The sequence below is a fragment of the Lygodium microphyllum genome, chromosome 11 (assembly GCF_053477565.2).
Source record: "Lygodium microphyllum isolate KBCC chromosome 11, Lygodium_microphyllum_v1.1.10, whole genome shotgun sequence".
Lineage (NCBI taxonomy): Eukaryota > Viridiplantae > Streptophyta > Polypodiopsida > Schizaeales > Lygodiaceae > Lygodium > Lygodium microphyllum.
This window is the reverse complement of record NC_141145.1, coordinates 32,993,791-33,014,732: the sequence shown is the minus strand read 5'-3', so window position 1 is coordinate 33,014,732 and position 20,942 is coordinate 32,993,791. Positions and strand designations below refer to the sequence as shown.

The window sequence follows — 20,942 nt, the reverse complement described above, 5'->3', positions numbered from 1 at the left end:
TGTAAAAGAGTGCCAGGCTCTCTCCTGTGCAAATTATAAAGATAGACGGGCGGTGGAGAAGAAGCAAGAAGGATAGGAAGGAAATAGGAAAAAAGGGCCTAGGCTATGGCCGACCATGTAAAAAAGGGAATGACCGCCCAAAAGGGATTTAGGGTTTTGTATATAAAGTTGAAAAGTGAATGAGAAGCTCATTCTTGTGTGTGGTAAAAAGTGGCTCTCCTCTTCTTCTCCTTCTTCTTATTCTTACTTGCTTAAGCTTGAGAGAGGGAGTGTGAGAGTGTGAGGGAGTGAATGTGTGAGGGTGAGGGACCGTGGGGTGGAGAAGCTCTCCATCTCCTCCTCTCTTCTTCTCTTCTCTTCCCTTGCTCGCGGTGATGGAGCTTGGAGCTTGGAGCGGGAGGATGGAGCTTGCTTGAAGCTTGCACTTGGATCGTGGAGCTATCGGAGTGCGCGGGAGAGGAGGTAACTCGAACGGCATGGAGGTAAGCTCACTATACCCATAGAAATGGATGGTGCGTCGGCTATGTGAGAGGTAGCCATTAGTGCTCGGCTTGGAACACTTGAAACAATAAGCGGTCTGTGGGTCTTGGTGGTTGAGCGAGAGCTCCCACACCCAATCCAATGAAAGGCTAATAGTCTCAAAGTATTGCAATGGTTGTACTCATGTTATTCTTTTTTTATTTTTTTAAAGAAAAAAAAGAGAGAAGAAGCACCCACAATCACAGCACGACACCTAGGGGTCATCAAATTAGGTATGCCCAATGACCTTGGTCGGCTAGCTCTGTCATTCCTAGTCCCCTAGCCCTCTACACACCCCCCACAATTGTTTAGGGCACATCAAGGGCAGGACATACCTAGGGAGCTTGTCTCACCTATGGTTAGACCTGTCACCTTGATCCATTTGCATGATTCCTTTTTGCACTCCGCCTTAATACCATTGCAATTGATTGTGGTAAGCATCGCACAAATGGCCATGATAAGTACACTATACTCGTCGAGCAAGACCAGTAGCTACCAGCTACCGAAAGTTCAAATCAATGTATTCAATTATGCTACATCATATTGCCACAATGCAAAGGATGTCTCATATATCTTCATGCGCACTTCTCCTCAAGATGGACAAGTTTGCTTCATCTACACATTGTTACGAGGAACCAGACCCGCGGTCTTCTAGCTACGTAATATCTAAGTATGCATGACCACTCACATAATATTTGCACCGAAATATATACACAGTTTGGGTCCTCAAGTGCAGGACAATACTCTCAGCTTGCTTAGAGTTCGACCTGTCTCCCAAACTAATCGAACTATGTCTTGTGCATGATAAAAAGACTAGCACTACCCTAAGGGAGAGACCACATATGAGAGGTTTTCAATTGCAGATATTGAAGACTCCAATGAAAGTGTCGTTCACTCTTCATCGACACTCAACTTTGAATTCTTATCCTTCATCATCCTGCAAGCCCACCAACGAATCGTCGCCCACCTAGAACCCCTCAAGCATCAACACCTGTGCCAACCCATGAATGCAACTCCCAACGAAAACTAGTCCTATCCCCAACTTCAACACCCCTATCACCAACCAAGCAAACCAACAAAGTGCCACCAACCAATCTTCAGTGCATGCCAAGGCTTGCTACCTACGACAGTGAGTGCCATGGGATTGTTGGCACTTGGCTAGGAGAGGGGTAAAGTTTACTGCAACACCAACAACAAGAAAAAGTGAGAAAATAGAAAAATTTGAGAAGCAAAAAAAGGCATAGGGTAGGCATGGAGAAGGCGCCCAGAAGAATAATAAGTCTGAAAAAAATCCAAAAGCATAGAAACAACTGCCAAAAGTCCAAGGCGCAACTGCCGAAGTCTGGAGGAGTTAAAAGCAAGAAATCGCACCTTTAAATGCAAAGGCACTCTCAAATCCTTGTAAAAGAGCGCTAGGCTACCTCTTGTGCAATTTGTAAACTTAGAAGGGCGATAGGACTAGCTAGGAAGTGAAAGAATGGAGAAAAAGGGCCTAGGCCATGGCTAGCCATGTAAAATTGAGGATGACTGCCCGTGGGAAGTAGTGCATGTATATAAGCTTGAAAAGTGAATGAGAAGCTCATTCTTGTGTGTGGCAAAAAGGTTCTTTTTCTTCTTCTCTTCTTCTTGCTTGTGCTTGAGAGAGGGAGTGAGTGAGTGCGTGAGAGTGAGGGATCGAGGAGAAGAAGCTCCCCCATCTCCTCTCTTCATCTTCTTCTCTTCTCTACTCTTCTCTTGCGGTCTGTAGGTCTCGGGGGTTGAGCTTGTAGCTCCCTTCATATCTAAAATACTACAAACCCAATCTACATCTATGTAACCATGCAAGTCCAATAGTACACATGCTAGCAAAGAACAAGGCATAATCAAGTGGTCAAGTATAGATGTGACATAACACAATGTGTGCCACACTACATCCAAATGTGGTTCTATGGAAGCTACATGAATTGACTTTTCAAACCAATTGCATAGTTTAGATCTAGCCTAGTGATTGCCAAATCAATAATGATGCCTGTGAGGGCATTGTCCAAGTGGCATCGTTGCATAACATTTTGCATGAGTATGGTCACACTTGCATTTCCTCTTTTAGTGCATTGGCATTCTCTTATTGTGAACATGCATATGTGCGCATTTATCCGTTTTTGGTCTTTTGGAGTGGTTGACTATAGATCCACCATATTCATGGCATGGCACATGACACTCTCCCTTGCTTGCTAGCTTCACTAGCTTACTCACTGCACATCCTTTTTGCTTCTCCACATACCCACCATATTTGCTTTACTCACTGTTAGCCTATTCCTTTGTCACCATCGACACCTAATAGTGGTAAGGATAGCTTGCTTATTTTGTGAAGGTCTTAGTTCTTACAATTAGTCTCTCGTTTTTTTACTTAGTTGACCGCAACCCATATTTTTTAACCAAACACTTAAAAGACAAAGCATTGTGGTTCCATCCGCCTTTGTAGGACTTGGTAGGCCACGAGGCACTCGATGTGCACGCTTTGTTTGATGCCTTGGCCTCTTTGGGATGACCACTTGGGCACCCTTGGTAAGATAACCATCACCTTATTGTAGTCTTGGTAGGCCACTTAGTAGCCAATATTTTTGGGCCAAAACTCATACATCTGCTATACTTGGCATATTCAACTTTTAATAACTAACCTCTAGTAACTAGTCACACCATTCTTTTGCAGATTTAATGCACTTCTATCAATGGATATTCCCATCATTCTATGCTTCCTTTTGTCATCAACCTAGTTCGATGTCCTCATTGACGCTTTAGGTTGCGTGGAGGGACTGATTAGTCCTCATTGTATTTAATATTCTTTTTGAGTTTAGTGCAGATTTTCTTCTTCCACTCTCTTCCTTGATTACAGTTTGTCTCTTCCCTCCTCTCTTCATATTTATGTTATTGTGGTGCACACACTTTTGTAAAAAAAGATCACAAAAAGGTAATTGTTGGTCCTTATTAAAAAGAGAAGAGAACCTTGAATTAGGAAAATAATTGAGACTTTACTCACTTGCAACTCTTGTTGTAATCATGGAAATCTTACATGTGCAACAACAAATGCTAATAGGCATGCAAGTTTGGTACATCTCAGAATATGATTTAATGATTTTTATAGTGATTACATGATTGGGTGATGATGGTCATGAGATCAAATAGTCTCAATCCTCCCCAATGACTTGATAGCTAATCATTATGAGATCCATTAGTGTCATGATGGCTCCAAGATGCTTAGGGGGATGCTCAAATGGTGTTTAAAAAGATGGCTTGATGGCAATGATGATTACTACAGGGATTACCTGATTGGCTGACAATGGTTGTGGGATCAAACAATCTCAATCCCACCATAGCCTAATGGTAGTAATGTAGTAATGTAGTAATGTTTCTATATATGCTGAAATGATATTTGTATAAGCTAGTACCTTGTACTAACAATTACATATGAGTACACTTCAAATGATAGTGTCAAATCTCAATGTTTGACTGATTCTTCCTCCCTTATGTGTCAAAATTTTCCCTCCCTAGAGAAGTAAATATATTGCTTTAGATTTAAACGAATATCATGAATTTGAATTGATGCAACTTAGATAACTATTGTAACTTCCCCCCACACAAAAAATGTGTGGCTAACTTACTGCCCAAACATGCATTGAACCCATTGTAATTATTGTAGCCATTACATCACCTCTTGAATTGAATATATGGTAGGGTCAATGGGCACCAAATATTTTATGGGGATCACAAAAATCCAACTAATGATTTTGCCCAAACATAAAGTAACGTAAGCACTATATGAATAGTCCAAATGACTACCATGTCGCATGGCCAAAAGTGAAATGGTTCTAACACCACGTCAATAGCCCAAGCACCACTTAGACAATCCAAATGATAAAATGACCAAAAGTAAAACGGTTAGAGCGCCATATGAATGCAAGGTATGGATGGGTTGCATTGGAAAATGGCCAGCTTTAACAATATAATTTCAAGTTTAAGTAACTTGTAAGCTCTTGTGGAGGATTAACTTTTGTAATTTGTAGCATCTTGTTGGCCTCTTTTGGCTAAATATGGACACATTGAAGGAGATACTATTATTAAGAATAGAAATTTAGTTATGCATGCACATTGTGAAAAATTATTAAGAAACGTCATCATGGGATGGGCCATCATAAGAGCTTGAGCTTATTTGAATGAGTTGAGGTCAACTACATCCTATTGCTCCATTGAGTTAGTGAAGGTATGTATGATTGTAGAGAGAGAGAGAGAGAGAGAGAGAGAGAGAGAGAGATGGGGGGGGGGGGGGGACTAGGGGGAGACTATATACAAGGTACAATTAGAGAGGAGATACACGAGAGTGCATGGTTGCTATATATATGATAAGATTGGAAGTGTAAAGAGGATGTAGAGGAAAGTGTTGTACAATTGAGAACTAATGTAGACTATATTGAGAACTAATGTAGACTATATAGGATAGGCAACTGAACTGGTTAGAGGCAAGAAGATGGACAAAATTGTTATGCAAGAGCATAGACGATACACTTTACAAGAGAGAATGCTAGAAAGGGTAACTCAATAGGAATGGTGTCGCGTATGAACTTGTCAGAGCATACTGCTTGTCTTTACAGCTGCCTGTGGATCTTCAAGACGGAGTGCTGCTGGGTAAAGTTGCTAGAAGTGGGAGAGGAGTAACGCCAGTTTGGTCCTGGATGGTGGTGAGGAGAGGAGGGATCGTCTTGTAGATGTTGGAGACTTCGGCGAGAGCAGTGCAGCCTGCACCTGCGGAGGTGGTGGGACAGTCCGAGGCGCCATGAGGGGAGGAAGAGGTGGTCCAGATGGAGATCTTGGGGCTGAGGCCCTTGATGGCGTCGGCGTTGATGCGGCCCATGTCCTGGTAGATGCCGCGGTCGAGCAGCAGGAAGTCGTGGAGGGCGCCGTAGTTGCCGTCCATCTGCGCGAGGAGCTTGCGCAGGAACTCGGCCTTGGCCTCCGCGATGGCAACGATGCCGTCTGCCTCCTTCTTGGCGGCGTAGAGCCGGGAGTCGGCATCCTTCATGGCGGCGTAGGCGGCGCCGTCAGCTGCCTGGCGGCGGGCGTCGGCCGCGCGCTCGCCCTCGTAGGTGAGAGCGTCCGCCGCGCGCTGCTTCTCGAAGAGCTCCGCGTCGGCGGCGCGCTGGCGCTGGAACAGCGCCCCCTGCGCCTCCTGCACCGTCACCTCGTACTGGATCACCGCCGGCGCCAGCTTGCTGGCCCGCAGCCGCTCCATCTCTGCCTGCGCGTGCCGGAGCTCCACCTCGCGCTGCAACTCCGCCTCCATCATCGCCACCCGCTTGGTTGCCTCGATCTTCGCGACCTCCGCCTCCTGAGACACAGAGAAACAGCCACAACATGGTGATTTGCTGTCGGTTTACGATCAATATTTCGAAAGCTAGCGGACAAGAAGAAGAGTAAACAGTACCTGCGACCACGCGGCAGATTTCTTGGCCAGCTCCGAGTCGGCCTCGGCGACCTCCGCCTTGCGCCTGTTCTCGTAAACCTTCGTCTCCGCCTGCACCTTCGCCTCCTGCTGCTTGGCCATGGCCTCCTGCTGGATGGTAAAGATCTTGGTCTCGGCGTCGACCTTGGCGGCGTTCTGCAGGGTGAGCCCCTCCCTCTCTTTGGCTCCGACGTTCCCCTTGAGCTGCGCCTCGGCGACGGCAACCTTGGCCGTGTTGGCGGCCTCCTGCTGGATCTTCTGGCCGAGGTAGGAGAAATACTCATGGCCGGGGACGTCGACGAGCTGCTTAACGTTGGCGTTGTAGATATGGAGGCCGAAGGCTTCCAGCTCGGCCTGCACCTTGTGGAAGACCTGGCGCTTGAACTCCTTGGTGCCCTTGAAGACGTCCTCCATGGTCATGCCGGCGGCCAGGACGCGCGTCTCGCCCTCGATGATGCCCATCACCAGCTCCTTGACATGGCCGGCGTGGCGCGCGTGCAGGGGGGCCACCAGCTTGGCGTACTTGCGCAGGGCATCCATGCCGGGCTCCAGCTTCGGCCCGATGGTGAACACCGCCGGCAGCACGAAGGGCAGCTTCTCCGCGCTCATCGCCTGCACGTCGAACTCGTAGTTCACCGGCGTTATGTCGAACATCGTCGACCGCTGCCCCGGCAGCACCCATGATTTCTTCGCTAGCTTTATGTCCTTGATCCCCACCCCCGTCACCACCAGGTACTCCGACGCACCTGTGCATCATAAATCCTACACATTTAGTAGTTATACCAAAGTTAGCTATACAAATTAAGATTATTTTAGTTATAACACTATTTATTATTTTAAAAAACCTCCATAAATTTTAGAAAAAAAAACTACAAATTACCAAGCTTGAAGGGTTTTTGTATGCATTACCATATTCCACACTCCAATACAATCCCACAATACTATAGGAGATACTCGAGGTGATCTCCTTTCTAGATTATCCATGCCCGCATTTAACATGAAAGGATATGTGGCTCGCTAGGTATAAGGCTTCGCTTGATGAGGATCGACAAGATTTAGAAGGGAATAGATAATCTATTATGCCTTTGGGGATATGGTGTCAGGATTTGAACTCATGCAGCCATAAAAAACTCAACCCACACCCAAACTACTCTGCCACAACTCAATTTGTCCGTCTAGCATGGTGATATATAACTAGCTTAATCAAATGCGAACAGATACCAAGTGTCCCAACCCTACAAGGGAGAGTGCGCAGTGTATCGACAAGCCGGCTGATGAGAGAGAGAGAGAGCCAGCTCCCGCTGATTACAACGTACTGGGACTTACCTGCGACTCTCCACATTCTTTATTTCTGGCTTCGACAAATTTTCTGAGAGTGAGCGCGCAGGCCCCCCGCTCTCGTTGCTCCGCCTTGCTAAGGCAGTCTAATGGCAGGAGCGACGTTCTTATTTGCACAAGGCAATCATATTATGCATATTTATCGCATGCGATAGGTTCCTTCGTCGTGCAGCTGATAAGAGCTTGACCATCTGAGCTGGGAGCTACGCTGTGTCTTCCTGGCCACAGCTCATCGTACCTATTCGCAGCACTAAAACACATCTTTTTTATTGGACAGATGTGAGTTGACTCATGGAACGATAATCCATTTAACGTGTTTTAATCTTTGTCGAGTGCATTCAAGATTTCAAAGAGATGCCACATGCAACTTACTTTACTTGCTATCCTCCCAGAAAAGAATAGCAAGTTTGCACATAGCATGGCCTTTAACATGCATACATTCACTAGCTTTTTTTACAATATGAAAATTTATCTTCCTTATTCTTAGAGGAAACCTTAAAATACATGAACGTGGTAACATTATGCCTACAAAACAAGCAATGTATGGATGCTATCAATTTGTACACTCGCTATTCACAATCAAGCCAGTTCATGATTTATGATTTCATTCGTAAGGAGTTTCCTCGATTCTTTTCATGTTGGCTTTGATTGCTTGTTCTACCTCATCTATGGTGCTCAAGTGCAAGAGATGGATGCAAGACAACAAACTTCAATAAGTGTGGATAGATTGCACAACCTTCTATTGCATTTCATTAGGTTCACGTTCAATATTCCTACAAAAAAGATGGCTTTTTATTAACCTCTCTCTCTCTCTCCCTTCTCTACATGAATGCATTCTCTCAATGCATGCATGTTTAATCATCCATGGCTTCTGAGAGTCACAATTTAATGAGAAAATGCATGTGTCCTAAATCCAAAACTCCAAGTGTTAGAAAACTGTGTATGAGAGAGAGAGAGAGAGAGAGAGAGAGAGAGAGAGAGAGAGAGAGAGAGAGAGAGAGAGAGAGAGAGAGAGAGAGAGAGAGAGAGAGAGAGAGAGAGAGAGAGAGAGAGAGAGAGAGAGAGAGAGAGATCAAAGGAGAGAAGTATCAATTGATTTGTGCAAAAGAATATTAATCTCTGCTCTTTGTATGAGAGAGAAAGAAGAGACAAAATCAACTTACTCAATCGAGATTAGACAAGAGAAAGAAGAGAATGAACTCACCTATATGGCATTCATGACACCACAATGCAACTCCTTCACCACTTTAAATCTACCCATGGTTGCATCAAAGAGGGCATACTCCATTTTGAGGAGCTCTTTCAACACCTCAGTGTGTCCATGCTTTTAATCTTAAGGATATTCTATGGCACTTTTATTGCACTTATTGAATATAAATCTCAAGGAAAGGCATCACGCTTCTAATATTTTATGCTTTTATTGCAAAATTATTCATTGGTGAAATCTATTGGTTTTGGCGACTACAAAACTAAGTGTAAAGAAAAAGAAAATTGTTACTATCTTCACCTACATATGTAGCTCTGCTTGGCAATAGCAGCTTTGATATGTTGATGGATGATGGACAATTCAAGCATCGAATCAATGGTGTGGTAGCCCCAAACTCTACAGTGGCACCAGCTTGATGATGATGGGGAGGGGGGGAGGGGGAGAAGAAGAAGAATAATAATAAGGAGGTTATATTAATGTCTACAAAAGACCAAATTAGTTGATGAGGACCAAAATGTTACATATGTAACTAATGCATGGCCTTTAACATGCATAAGTTCACTAGCTTTTTCAGAATATGTAAATTTATCTTCCTTATTCTTAGAGGAAGTGTTAAAATTAGATTAAAGAAAGAGTAGATATGGTTGAGAGTTTATGCTTTTAGTGTAGCATACCATTGTTTTATCTTTATGTCATATACATTGACCTAGCATCAACTTCCACTTGCCATAAAAAATCCAATTTACAACCAATATTAGTTTTTGTATAAACATGATAAAAAATAGATTTGTTCTTGCACATCCAAATATTACATAAATACAAACTTCTTAACTAGTTCCATATCCCCCCCACTATATCTTTCTAAGTCAACCTAAATGCATTGTATGGGAGAATAATTACCTACAACAAAGAAAATATATTAATATTGTGATAACAACTAAGAAATAGATTCTCGCTAAGTTTTACATCTTGGGCATAGACTTGAATTGTTTACATCAATGCCCTCTCATTAGTCTCAACAAAGTTTTAACGGTAATTAGCAATAGTAGATAGGGCATTGTTGATTGAATTACTTGATTCGAGAGGTTATGAAATACATAATTCCATTGCTCATGGTCCTAATTAAGATGCCATATTCTATTGAGTTTGCAACATAGAATTTAGTTTTTTTTGCAGGTTAATGAGAGATAGCAAAGGTTTATATCTATTAAGTATATTTCCTCGTGATTCCACCTATAATTGATATTAATAATTGTTGGAAGGCGGTCCCTGTAAGTTTTCTTCTAAACATGATATAGTGGACTTCATCATGTTTCAAGTTATATGCATTCCTCAATTGCTCTTTTGTGAGAGCCAATTCTTTTTTTTTTGTAGTCCCAAATATCTCCCAAACTCTAATTGCTTTCCTAAGATCTTGGCTACTAATATTATTGTGAATACAAACCAAACCACACATACTCTTCTACACTGGACGAGAAGGGTGAGATTGGGGTAAGGGGACAAAGCAATTAAATATTTATATTCGAAGCATGCCTCCCTTATTCCTTTAGCAAATGAGAATAGTTTTCGGATTTAGCTTTTATAGGACTAATGGCTATTATAAGTGGTTCAAGGTTCTTCTATCTTCTACTTGAAAAGATTTTTCTACCTCATGTAATAGACACTTTTAATCTTTATCTTCTTTGCTTAAGTTTATGGCTATCCATTTTGCTGCCACTTTAGTGGGCAAGCACAAACAAGTCAAACAATCCCAGGCTTCCTAGTCCCTTTGGTGTGGCACAAATCATCCCAAGACACTTTAGAGAATTTGAATTTATCACCATTCCTACTTCATGAAAGGTAGAATATGAGTGGAAGCACATAAGCAAAAGCAAGAGCTATCGTAGAGAGAGAGAGAGAGAGAGAGAGAGAGAGAGAGAGAGAGAGAGAGAGAGAGAGAGAGAGAGAGAGAGAGAGAGCATGTGGGAACTCCAACAGTCACAATGTGTGTTCGGCCTTTCCTTATTCAATAGTCACTAAAAAAATAAAGAATAAAGTGATTGTGATGGGTGTGTGCCACCTATACTGTATAAGTGTGGTCGTGTTATGTGAAGCAATAGTGCACCTCAATGTACTCAGTAGACTTGTTCTTTGCCATCTCCGTGATGAAGTGATAGTGCACGTCAATGTGCTTTGTCTTTGTATGGAAGATTGGATTCTTGGCCAACTAAATAACACTCATAGAATTCGAATGTAGTGTAGGAGTATAGTAATATGAAGGTCTCTACCACCAATTGGCTTGACCATAGGGCCTCCTTGCAAACCTTAGATCATGAAACTCTATTTTAGTAGTAGGCCGTGCATGTTCGCACCTTGGACATCTAAGAAACAATGCCTTCAACAAAGGTGAAGACATATCCAAAGGTGGACTTTCTACTACTATCTACATGCCGTGGATACTTGGAGTTAGTGTAACCCACAACTATAGTATCATGAATACCATAGTAATTGCTCATATTTGCAGTGCCTTTCATGTACCTCATGATACCCTTTATAGCATCCCAATATCATTGACTAATTGTAGCCATATAGCATGCCATAGCTCCCACTACAAATGCTATGTCAGGGCGAGTGGCTATCATGGCATACATCGAATTGCCCATTATGGATGCATAAGGAATCTTGGCCATCTTGGCCTTCTACTCATCTAACTAGGGACAATAAACCTGACTAAACTTTACATGGCAAGGTAAAGGACAACCATTAGGCTTAACATCCTCTTTATGGAGGCACTCAAGGACCTTCTCTATGTATTCCTTTTGTGATAAGTCAATGAGCCCCTTAGAGTGATCATGCGTGATGCACATCCTAAGAATATGTGAGGTTTGCCCCATGTTTTCCATTTCAAAGCTCTTTTTGAGTTGAGTTTTCAAAGCATCTAGCTCATCATGAGCTTTCTCGGCAATCCATATAAAGCACCAAGATAATAAGGCTACCATCGCGAGCCTTGTTCATGTAGAGACACGTATCCATATCACTGTGGGAGTGAGATTGGGACCATGTAGATGCATCAAACTTATGGTATAAGTCCCTAGGTGCTTGCTTAAGAACATAAAGGCTCTTTCTCAACTTGTACACGAGGTGCTTTCTACTGTTTTTCATAAAGCCCTTAGGCTACTACATATAGATATATCCTCATGTAAGTCCCCATGCAAAAAAGTCATTTTCACATCCATTTGATAAAGGTCAAGATCTAATTGTACAACTAAGGCCAAAACCAATTGTAGGGAAGTCATCTTGACTATAAGAGAGAAGACTTCATCAAAGTCAATGCCGTACTCTAAGAAACCAATATGGCTCATAATATGGCTTGGGACATCCAGGGGTATTATTCAACTTGCACATCCACTTGCATGGCAATGCATGTTTTTCATTGGGAAAAGGAATCAAATCCCATGAATGTTTTTTTTAATAGTGAATCAAACTCAGACTACATGGCCCTCTCCTAACAATAATTATCATCTCTATGCATAGCCTTCTCATAAGTAAGGGGCTCACTAGAATGTGTCACCATAACATAGTCCATGGAGGTCTCAAACCAACCATGCTTATGTTTATCTCTAGTAGACCATCTCAAAACAGATTGTGGGGCTCGTACATCCTATCCAATATTATGATCATGGGCCACTAGAATACTAGCTATTACATGTTATTTAGCTAGTTGTAGGGTAGTAGGAGGTTCCTCCTGAAAGATCACTTTATGTACCTCAACTACCTACTGAGGCTACTTACGCATCTTCTCCTCATGGAAAACAACATCATGGCTTTGTGGATAACCTTTCAAGCATGTGAATCCCATAAGGGATAACCCATCTCACATGCATCCCCTATAACCAAGAAAGATGCATTCCACTAACTTAGGAATAGTAACTAACTCAACCCAAAAATGTTGCGATAAGCCTACCTTGCTAAGGATAATATGGACTCTCTCTTGAATTGTCATGTTCATACACTTTGCAACACCATTTTGGGGTGGGGTGTAAAGGGTGGTCAACTGATGCTTAGTACCCCGCTCATAGTAAAATTGCTCAAATGCTTTAGAGATATATTTACCCCCATTATCTAACCTTAGTTATTTCAATCTATACCCAGACTAGTTCTCAAGAAGAGCAAGCCAACGTTGAAAGGTATCTAATACATTTGATTTTTGCTTGATGTGATATGTCCAGATCTTATGCAAATAATTATAAATGAAAATCACAAAATACTCCATGTCACCCTAGCGTGACTAATAGGGCATGGGATCATATACATCAAATTGAACAAGAGCTAGAGACTCATCCATGCGTATAATTCTAGACTTCATATAAGAACTTTGTATTTGCCTATCACAAACATAATGATCACATGAATCAAAATATTTGTAGTCAAGGGACCTGAGATACTATAAATAAGAAAGCATTTTTATTCATTTTAAAGACATTTGTTGATAAAATTTTACAGCAATGGTAACTACCTCAACCCAAAAATGTTGCGGTAAGCCTACCTAGCTAAGGATACTATGGACTCTCTCTTGAATTATCATGTTTATGCACTCTGCAATACCATTTTGGGGTGGGGTGTAAAGGGTGGTCAACTGATGCTTAATACCTTTCTCATCATAAAAGTGCTCAAATGCTTTAGAGATATATATATCCCCATTATCTAACCTTAGTTATTTCAATCTATAACCAAACTAGTTCTCAAGAAGAGCAAGCAAATGTTGAAAGGTATCTAATACATCTAATTTCTGCTTGATGTGATATGTCAAGATCTTATGTGAGTAATCATAAATGAAAGTCACAAAATACTCAGTGTCACCTAGTGCGACTGACAGGGCATGGGACCATATTCATTAGAATGAATAAGAGCCAGAGACTCATCCATGCACGTAATGCCAGACTTCTTATAAGAACTAGATATTTGCCTACCATAAACATAATGATCGCATGAATCAAAATATTTGTAGTCAAGGGACCTGAGATACTATAAATAAGAAAGCATTTTTATTCATTTTAAAGACATTTGTTGATAAAATTTTACAGCAATGGTAACTACCTCAACCCAAAAATGTTGCGGTAAGCCTATCTAGCTAAGGATACTATGGACTCTCTCTTGAATTATCATGTTTATGCACTCTGCAATACCATTTTGGGGTGGGGTGTAAAGGGTGGTCAACTGATGCTTAATACCTTGCTCATCATAAAATTGCTCAAATGCTTTAGAGATATATATATCCCCATTATCTAACCTTAGTTATTTCAATCTATAACCAAATTAGTTCTCAAGAAGAGCAAGCAAATGTTGAAAGGTATCTAATACATCTAATTTCTGCTTGATGTGATATGTCAAGATCTTATGCGAGTAATCATAAATGAAAGTCACAAAATACTCAGTGTCACCTAGTGCGACTGACAGGGCATGGGACCATATTCATTAGAATGAATAAGAGCCAGAGACTCATCCATGCACGTAATGCCAGACTTCTTATAAGAACTAGATATTTGCCTACCATAAACATAATGATCGCATGAATCAAAATATTTGTAGTCAAGGGACCTGAGATACTATAAGCAAGAAAACATTTTCATTCCTTTTAAGGACATGTGTCTAAGGCAACGATGCCATAAAGACATGAACCACAACCAACAAAACGTGGTCAAGGGATCCAAATACAAATAAGGATAAAGATTACGAGCCTTTACACCTTGAGCTAGAATATGATTCACACAGGTAATCTTCCATGTGGAATCTCCAAAAGATACATAATATCCTATACCATTCAACTATCTAGTAGAGAGTAGGCTTTTCCACTAGTAGGGTAATTGCATTCAATGAGCATCAAGAGAGCATATACGTAAGACCAAAGTCCCATTGTCTCAAGAGATCAAGCTCAATTGCATAAAGAATCCAAAGTTCTAATGCCAATAGCAAGTAGCTCCCACTAAAGCAAATCCAAATGCCAAAAGAGCAATGTAAGCTCAAGACATCAAGTACATGATAATCCAAAATCCAAGATATGTCAAGGGTATAGTCGGGTGTATAAGACCTCAGTAAATCTTCAAGCTTGTATATAAGTTATCTACTATAGCAACTGAATCATGCAGCCAAAGTGCCAAGATATCAAACGTGGCTCAAAATCAAATCCCAAAGCATTCCATAGATATAGCATTAATACTAAGTATTAAGACATCCAAGTGGTATACCCATAGGGCATGTAGACTTCAAGTGCATAAAGTTACTATTAATGATTTATTGTCCAAACTGTTATTATAGTAATGAATCTTTGCAAAATTAAGCTAATCAAGATCTAAACAATCCAAGTAGCATCCCAAAGCATAATCATAACATTTGGATGCCAAAATAGCATCATTGAGGCATTAAACATACATAATGGAGCTCACTGTTTGATGTCCAAACTAGAACCATCCTATTTTGTGTAAAATGAAGAACTAAAAACTGCACAGAATCAACTCTATGAGTGTTCAAATTTGTAGCTCTCATCATACATATAGAACACCTAAATTCGATATCGAATGCAAAAGTTATGGCCAAAAGCATTGTTAAGCTACCATAATTATTCATGACTTCTACATCGTACTCTATATCCACTCAAAATGGATAGAATGACTGCTTCTTAGCTTAATAAACACTCAATAAGGCTCAGCTAAGTCCTAGAAGCTCCTTGACAAGCAAGGAGCAAGCTAGAATAAGCCGGGAGAAGGGAAGACTTATTGCATCCCTTGAGAGGAAGAAACAATGGCTATGATGAAACCTTGAGTTGAGGCTTTGAATCTAGGTTGAAGAAAAGGATCAAGAAGTTTCTTGAATGCTAGCTCTAATACTAGTTGAAAGGTAGAGCTTGAGTGGAAGCAAGAGTGAAGTAACAGTTATGGCGCATAGAGCAAGAGAGCAACAGAAGAGAGATATCGTATGTGGAAGCTTCAATAGTCATAATGTGTGACTGGCCTTCCCTTATTTAATAGCTACAGAAATAATAAAGAATAAAGTGACAATGATAGGCACTTGCCACCTGTAGTGTATAGGTGTGTAGTTTAGGTGTGTGAAGTAAAAAAAGGCAGTGTAGGCACTACCTCTAACAACCATCTATGTAGGCCTATTATTAGTGATTTGATCCATGTCTTGGGAGGGCTAGTTACTTAACTTGATGCTTTGTAGAATGTTCCAAGACAACTCCAAAAAGCTAGCAAAGACACAAGGTCATCATGATTTCATTTGTGTCATCCACAAATTGGTTCAAAACCACATCCTAATTATACGATAATGCAATTCATTTGATATTATATGTCTCAATTTTTGTGTGAATTAACCAATGTAATGCATTTTCAATGATGGAAAATAGCAATGGGACTAACAAACATCCTTGCCCAATTGACCTCCTAAACTAGGAAGAAGTCAGTCATGTTCCCATTAATTGTTATTCTAGTTGAGGTATCGCAAAAAGGAGTGCTAAGGTGCTTGATAAATCTCTTATAAAGCCCCATATCTTGAAGGGAGCAAAGAATGAAATCCCATCCCAGCATGTCATAGGCTTTGTTAAAGTCAAATTTCAATGAACCCTCTCCATTCCTTCCTTATCCTCCCATAATGCAATTATGGATGCTTTGATGGTCTTCGCAATTCCAACATGTGCTCAAATAGTCTCCTCTTGATCCATACTCTCCTTGATCCATACCCCTTGATACATGCTTCAACACTATGAATAAGAAAGAGAAAATGAGAAGAACAAAGAGAAGAGGACTCTCAAAATAGAAAGAAAGGAGAATCTCTCACTCTCTCAATCTTAAAAACACCCTTAAACACTTCTTCATCTCACTCTCACATAATCTTAGAAAGTATAGTAGAAGCTAGAGTGAGGGAGCTCGACAAGTTTGCACACTAAAAAATGATCTATTTTTATCCATACCATTTCATCTAAAGACCCTTTGGCCTTTCATTTGTCCATAACAATGGTTGACTATTCACATTGGCCTTCATGGCTTGCTTAGGAGATTTTGCAATTTTCATGAGAGTGAGTTTGGGTCTAATTTTGCATTGCACATAGCATGTACTTGAGGAGTTGAAAACATTTGCATAATTTGGAAAATAACTTAAAAAATATTAGGCATACTATTATTTCATGCTTTGGTTCTCAACTTCTATTTTTAACAACTATGTCCATCTTTCTTGACCTCATCTCTTTACTTGGCACTCTTCACTTGTCGTGCAACTTGACTTATTTATCTTCTTGTCTATAATGTGTTGTAAATGGATAGTGCTATCCACTCTATCCTCAGGCGAACAATATTTGGGCAATCTCATAAAACATAGCTTTAAAAATAGTAAGAAAGGAGGAGAACGGATTAAGAATATCACTCTCGGTATAGACATACCTTTTTTGTGAAGATGTCCACCCTTTTTGCTCTACTATTGGGTGAATGAGGTTGGGTCTTCAACCAATAATCTCAAATCTACCACACTTAAGGAAAATTAGGAAGGAAGAATAAGAATAGTTTAATAAGGCCATTCAAGGTATATGCATACCTTTCTATGAAGATATCCACCCTAAAGTGCAACACACACCTTTCTATGAAGGTATAAGCATATCGTTCTATGAAGATATCCACCTTGAAGTGCAACACATAGCTTTCTACAAAGGTATAGGCATACCATTCTATGAAGATGTCCATCCTAAAGTGCAACACCTACATGCCTTTTAGAAATATGTCTACTTGCTTGACAAGAGGAGTAGCTGATAACTAGGCTCTATAATGTAGGAATATTTCTCAATATAGTTACAAGTAGACTTGAGATAATTATGTTTAAATTCAATAAGGGATTTCTAGAAATGGCATTGATCTAATTTGTAGACAATTATAAAGATGTATATCTAAGTCTATGTATGAGAGTACTAGCTTCATCTACTTAGTAATGTATGGACATTTTTCTATCTAGCTAGAAGTACACATGAGATAGTTATGTTCAAATATACTAAGGGAATTTTGAAAATGACCTTGTTCTAATCGGCAGAAAAATATAATGACATATATCTCATTCTATATAAGAGACCTTGTTCTAATTGATAGAAAAATATAATGACATATATCTGATTCTATATAAGAGACTCTTAGTTATAGTATATTTGTTTAATATATAGACAAATATAATGATGTATACCTAGTTCTATGTAGTAAGAGACTCATAGTTACATTTCATCTCTATAGTGTATAGGCAAATATAATGATGTATACTTAGTTTTGTGCAAGAGAGTCCTAGCTACATTAAGCTAGGAGTATCCAAGTGTGTAATCGTTCCTCTTGCATATGGATGCATCTCACCTAAGAGTGGATGACAGGTTATTGTGCTAATGATAGAGATATTATCATGCTAATGCTTCCTTAAAAAACAATTTCTCTCTTTCTATCACACACACACACACACACACACACACACACACACACACACACACACACACACACACACACACACACACACACCCACACATACATGATACTTTTGTAACAAAATATATACCATCATAATGGATGTATCATCGTATGATAATGTTGTGATATATTACAATGATTCATAAAAATATCATGATAAACATATTATCCTCTCTCTCTCTGTGGAAAATCTCACCACATGCAACTAATTTTTGTCTTAATCTCCAACAAAAAGTTGAATTTCCTTTTGCCTTCTAGCTTGCACATTGCTCATGACTATTCTATTCTCTCTCTATATTAAAGGGCTTTTGAATGTTATAGATTGTAGGGGATTAAGTGTAGAGAGAATGATTTAGTTCCTACACCTATGCCCTCATAGACTCTCAGTTGTTAAGGCTTGATTGGTAACGAACTTAGAAATCTAAGAATGATGCACAATGAATGATGGGACAATAAGGGGATTCCTCCTAAAAGGGGCACATGATCACCAAAAATATACATGTTCTTTGAATCAAACAAGGGAACATCATTCTTTAGTTTACATGCCCTTACCCATCTCTTTCATGTTTTTCACATTTGACATCCTATTCATGCATATAATAGCAGTGTGTCTTAACACAAAATAGAATTCCTTCATAGATGTCATATGCATACTTTGGAAACTAATTTCTCCATACACAACATGCTTACTAACATAAGAGACTCTTAGTTATAGTACATAGCATATCTGTCTAATCTATACAAAAATATAATGACACATACCTAGTCCTATGTAAGAGACTTCTAGTTACATTAATATATTTGTGTAGTAGGCAAATGTAATGATATATACCTAGTTTTATGTAAGAGATTCCTAGTTAGATAAAGCTAGGAGTATCCAAGTGTGTAATCATAATTTGCATTCCTCTTCGATATGAATGCATCTCACCTAAGTGTGCATGGCAAGTTATTTTGCTATTAAGCTACCATGATTTTGGGATATAATCTTGATGAAAGGGTTTCTTTGGCTAAGAAAAGAGCAGATTTTACATGTGTATACATACAATGTGTATAAATAGATCTATTTATTCATGTGTGCACATAATTGTCACACACACACACACACACACACACACACACACACACACACACACACACACACACACACACACACACACACACACACACACACACACACACACACACACACACACACACACACACACACACACACACACACACACACACACACACACACACACACACACACACACACACACACACACACACACACACACACACACACACACACACACACACACACACACACACACACACACACACACACACACACACACACACACACACACACACACACACACACACACACACACACACACACACACACACACACACACACACCCACACACCCACACACCCACACACCCACACACGCACACACGCACGCACACACACACACATCTAGACTATCTTATAATGCACGGATCCCCCACACCTCATACCAAGTTGACATGGCAATCAAGAGATGCTCCAAAGCTTACACCATCTCTTTTATTTGCATTTCAAAACCTTAAGAAGATAAAACTTAAACAAAATGGCATGATAGAAGTTATGGTAGTTACTTCTAAAACAAGATAGGATAAAATTTCATAATATAAGAAAATAAAACTTTAAAGTCAACAATCCTTAAAATGGAAAACAAGATAGGATACAATTTTGCATTATAAGAAAATAAATAAGACTTTAACAAAATAGCATGAAAGAAGTTTAGTCAGTAATCCCCAAAATGGGATTGGATACAATTTTGTATAATGGAAATGATGAGTAGTTGTTTATAGTAAATTCTTCCCTGCAATAAGGAATGCAACTTGGATATCGTGGAGAAAGGAGGAGCTCATGTGCATAAACATAATGTTACTACACATGGAGGTTGTAACATTGTGCCTACAAAATGAGTTATGTATGGATGCTATCAATTTATACACTCACTATTCATAATCAGGCCAGTTCGTGATTTATGATTTCATTCATAAAGAGTTTTCCCATTTCTTTTCATGTTGGCTTCGATTGCTTGTTCGACCTCATCTATGGTTCTCAAGTGCAAGAGATGGATGCAAGACAACAAAATTCAATAACTGTGGACAGATTGCACAACCTTCAATTTACATTTCATTAGGTTGCATTCTATATTCCTACAAAAAAGATGGCTTTTTATTAACTTCTCACTCAGTCACACACACACACACACACACACACACACACACTCTCTCTCTCTCTCTCTCTCTCTCTCTCTCTCTCTCTCTCTCTCTCTCTCTCTCTCTCTCTCTCTCTCTCTCTCTCTCTCTCTCTCTCTCTTTTCATTCTCTACATGAATGTATTCTCTCCATGTATGCATGTTTAATCACTCATGGCTTCTTGGAGTCACAATCAATTTCATGAGAAAACGTGTGTGTGTGTGTGTGGGTGGTTGCTCTCAATGCGGCATAGGATTACAAGTAAGAGGCTTGGTCTAATTTTTGTGAGACATGATTGTGCACATTCAAGTTCTTGGTGAGTGTTCCTACTACCAACCATAAAAAGTGTAAAAAAAAAATCCCTCAATTTATACATAACTCCACTCAAATGCAATCGTAAATCCAGAACCCCAAGTGTTAGAAAACTTCATTTATATGAGAGAGAGAGAGAGAGAGAGAGAGAGAGAGAGAGAGAGAGAGAGAGAGAGAGAGAGAGAGAGTAATGGAGAGAAAGATAGAGATCAAACGAGAGATGTATCACTAGTAGAGATTGATGTGGTAGAACTGATTTGTACAAAAGAATATTAATCTCTACTCTTTGCATGAGAGAGAAAGAAGAGGTGAAATCAACTTGCACGATCGAGATTAGATGAGAGAAAGAAGAGAATGAACTCACCTACGTGGTATTCATGACACCACAATCAACT

General features: G+C 40.0%; 1 protein-coding gene across 2 annotated transcripts; it reads right to left on the bottom strand.

Moving 5' to 3' along the window:
- Nucleotides 1-4,968: 4,968 nt before the first annotated feature.
- On the bottom strand, nucleotides 4,969-7,556 carry LOC148028683 (flotillin-like protein 1). 2 transcript variants are annotated; one of them, XM_087687471.1, is made up of 3 exons: nucleotides 7,319-7,556; nucleotides 5,975-6,738; nucleotides 4,969-5,878 (listed from the first exon to the last, which is right to left on the bottom strand). In XM_087687471.1, exons 1-3 carry the CDS (start codon nucleotides 7,332-7,334, stop codon nucleotides 5,159-5,161), a joined length of 1,500 nt encoding a protein of 499 aa, XP_087543597.1. In that variant the 5' UTR covers nucleotides 7,335-7,556; the 3' UTR covers nucleotides 4,969-5,158. The 2 variants fall into 2 exon arrangements, with proteins under 2 accessions (XP_087543597.1, XP_087543596.1); XM_087687470.1 differs by lacking the exon at nucleotides 7,319-7,556 and adding an exon at nucleotides 6,902-7,310.
- Between the last annotated feature and the right edge of the window lie 13,386 nt (nucleotides 7,557-20,942).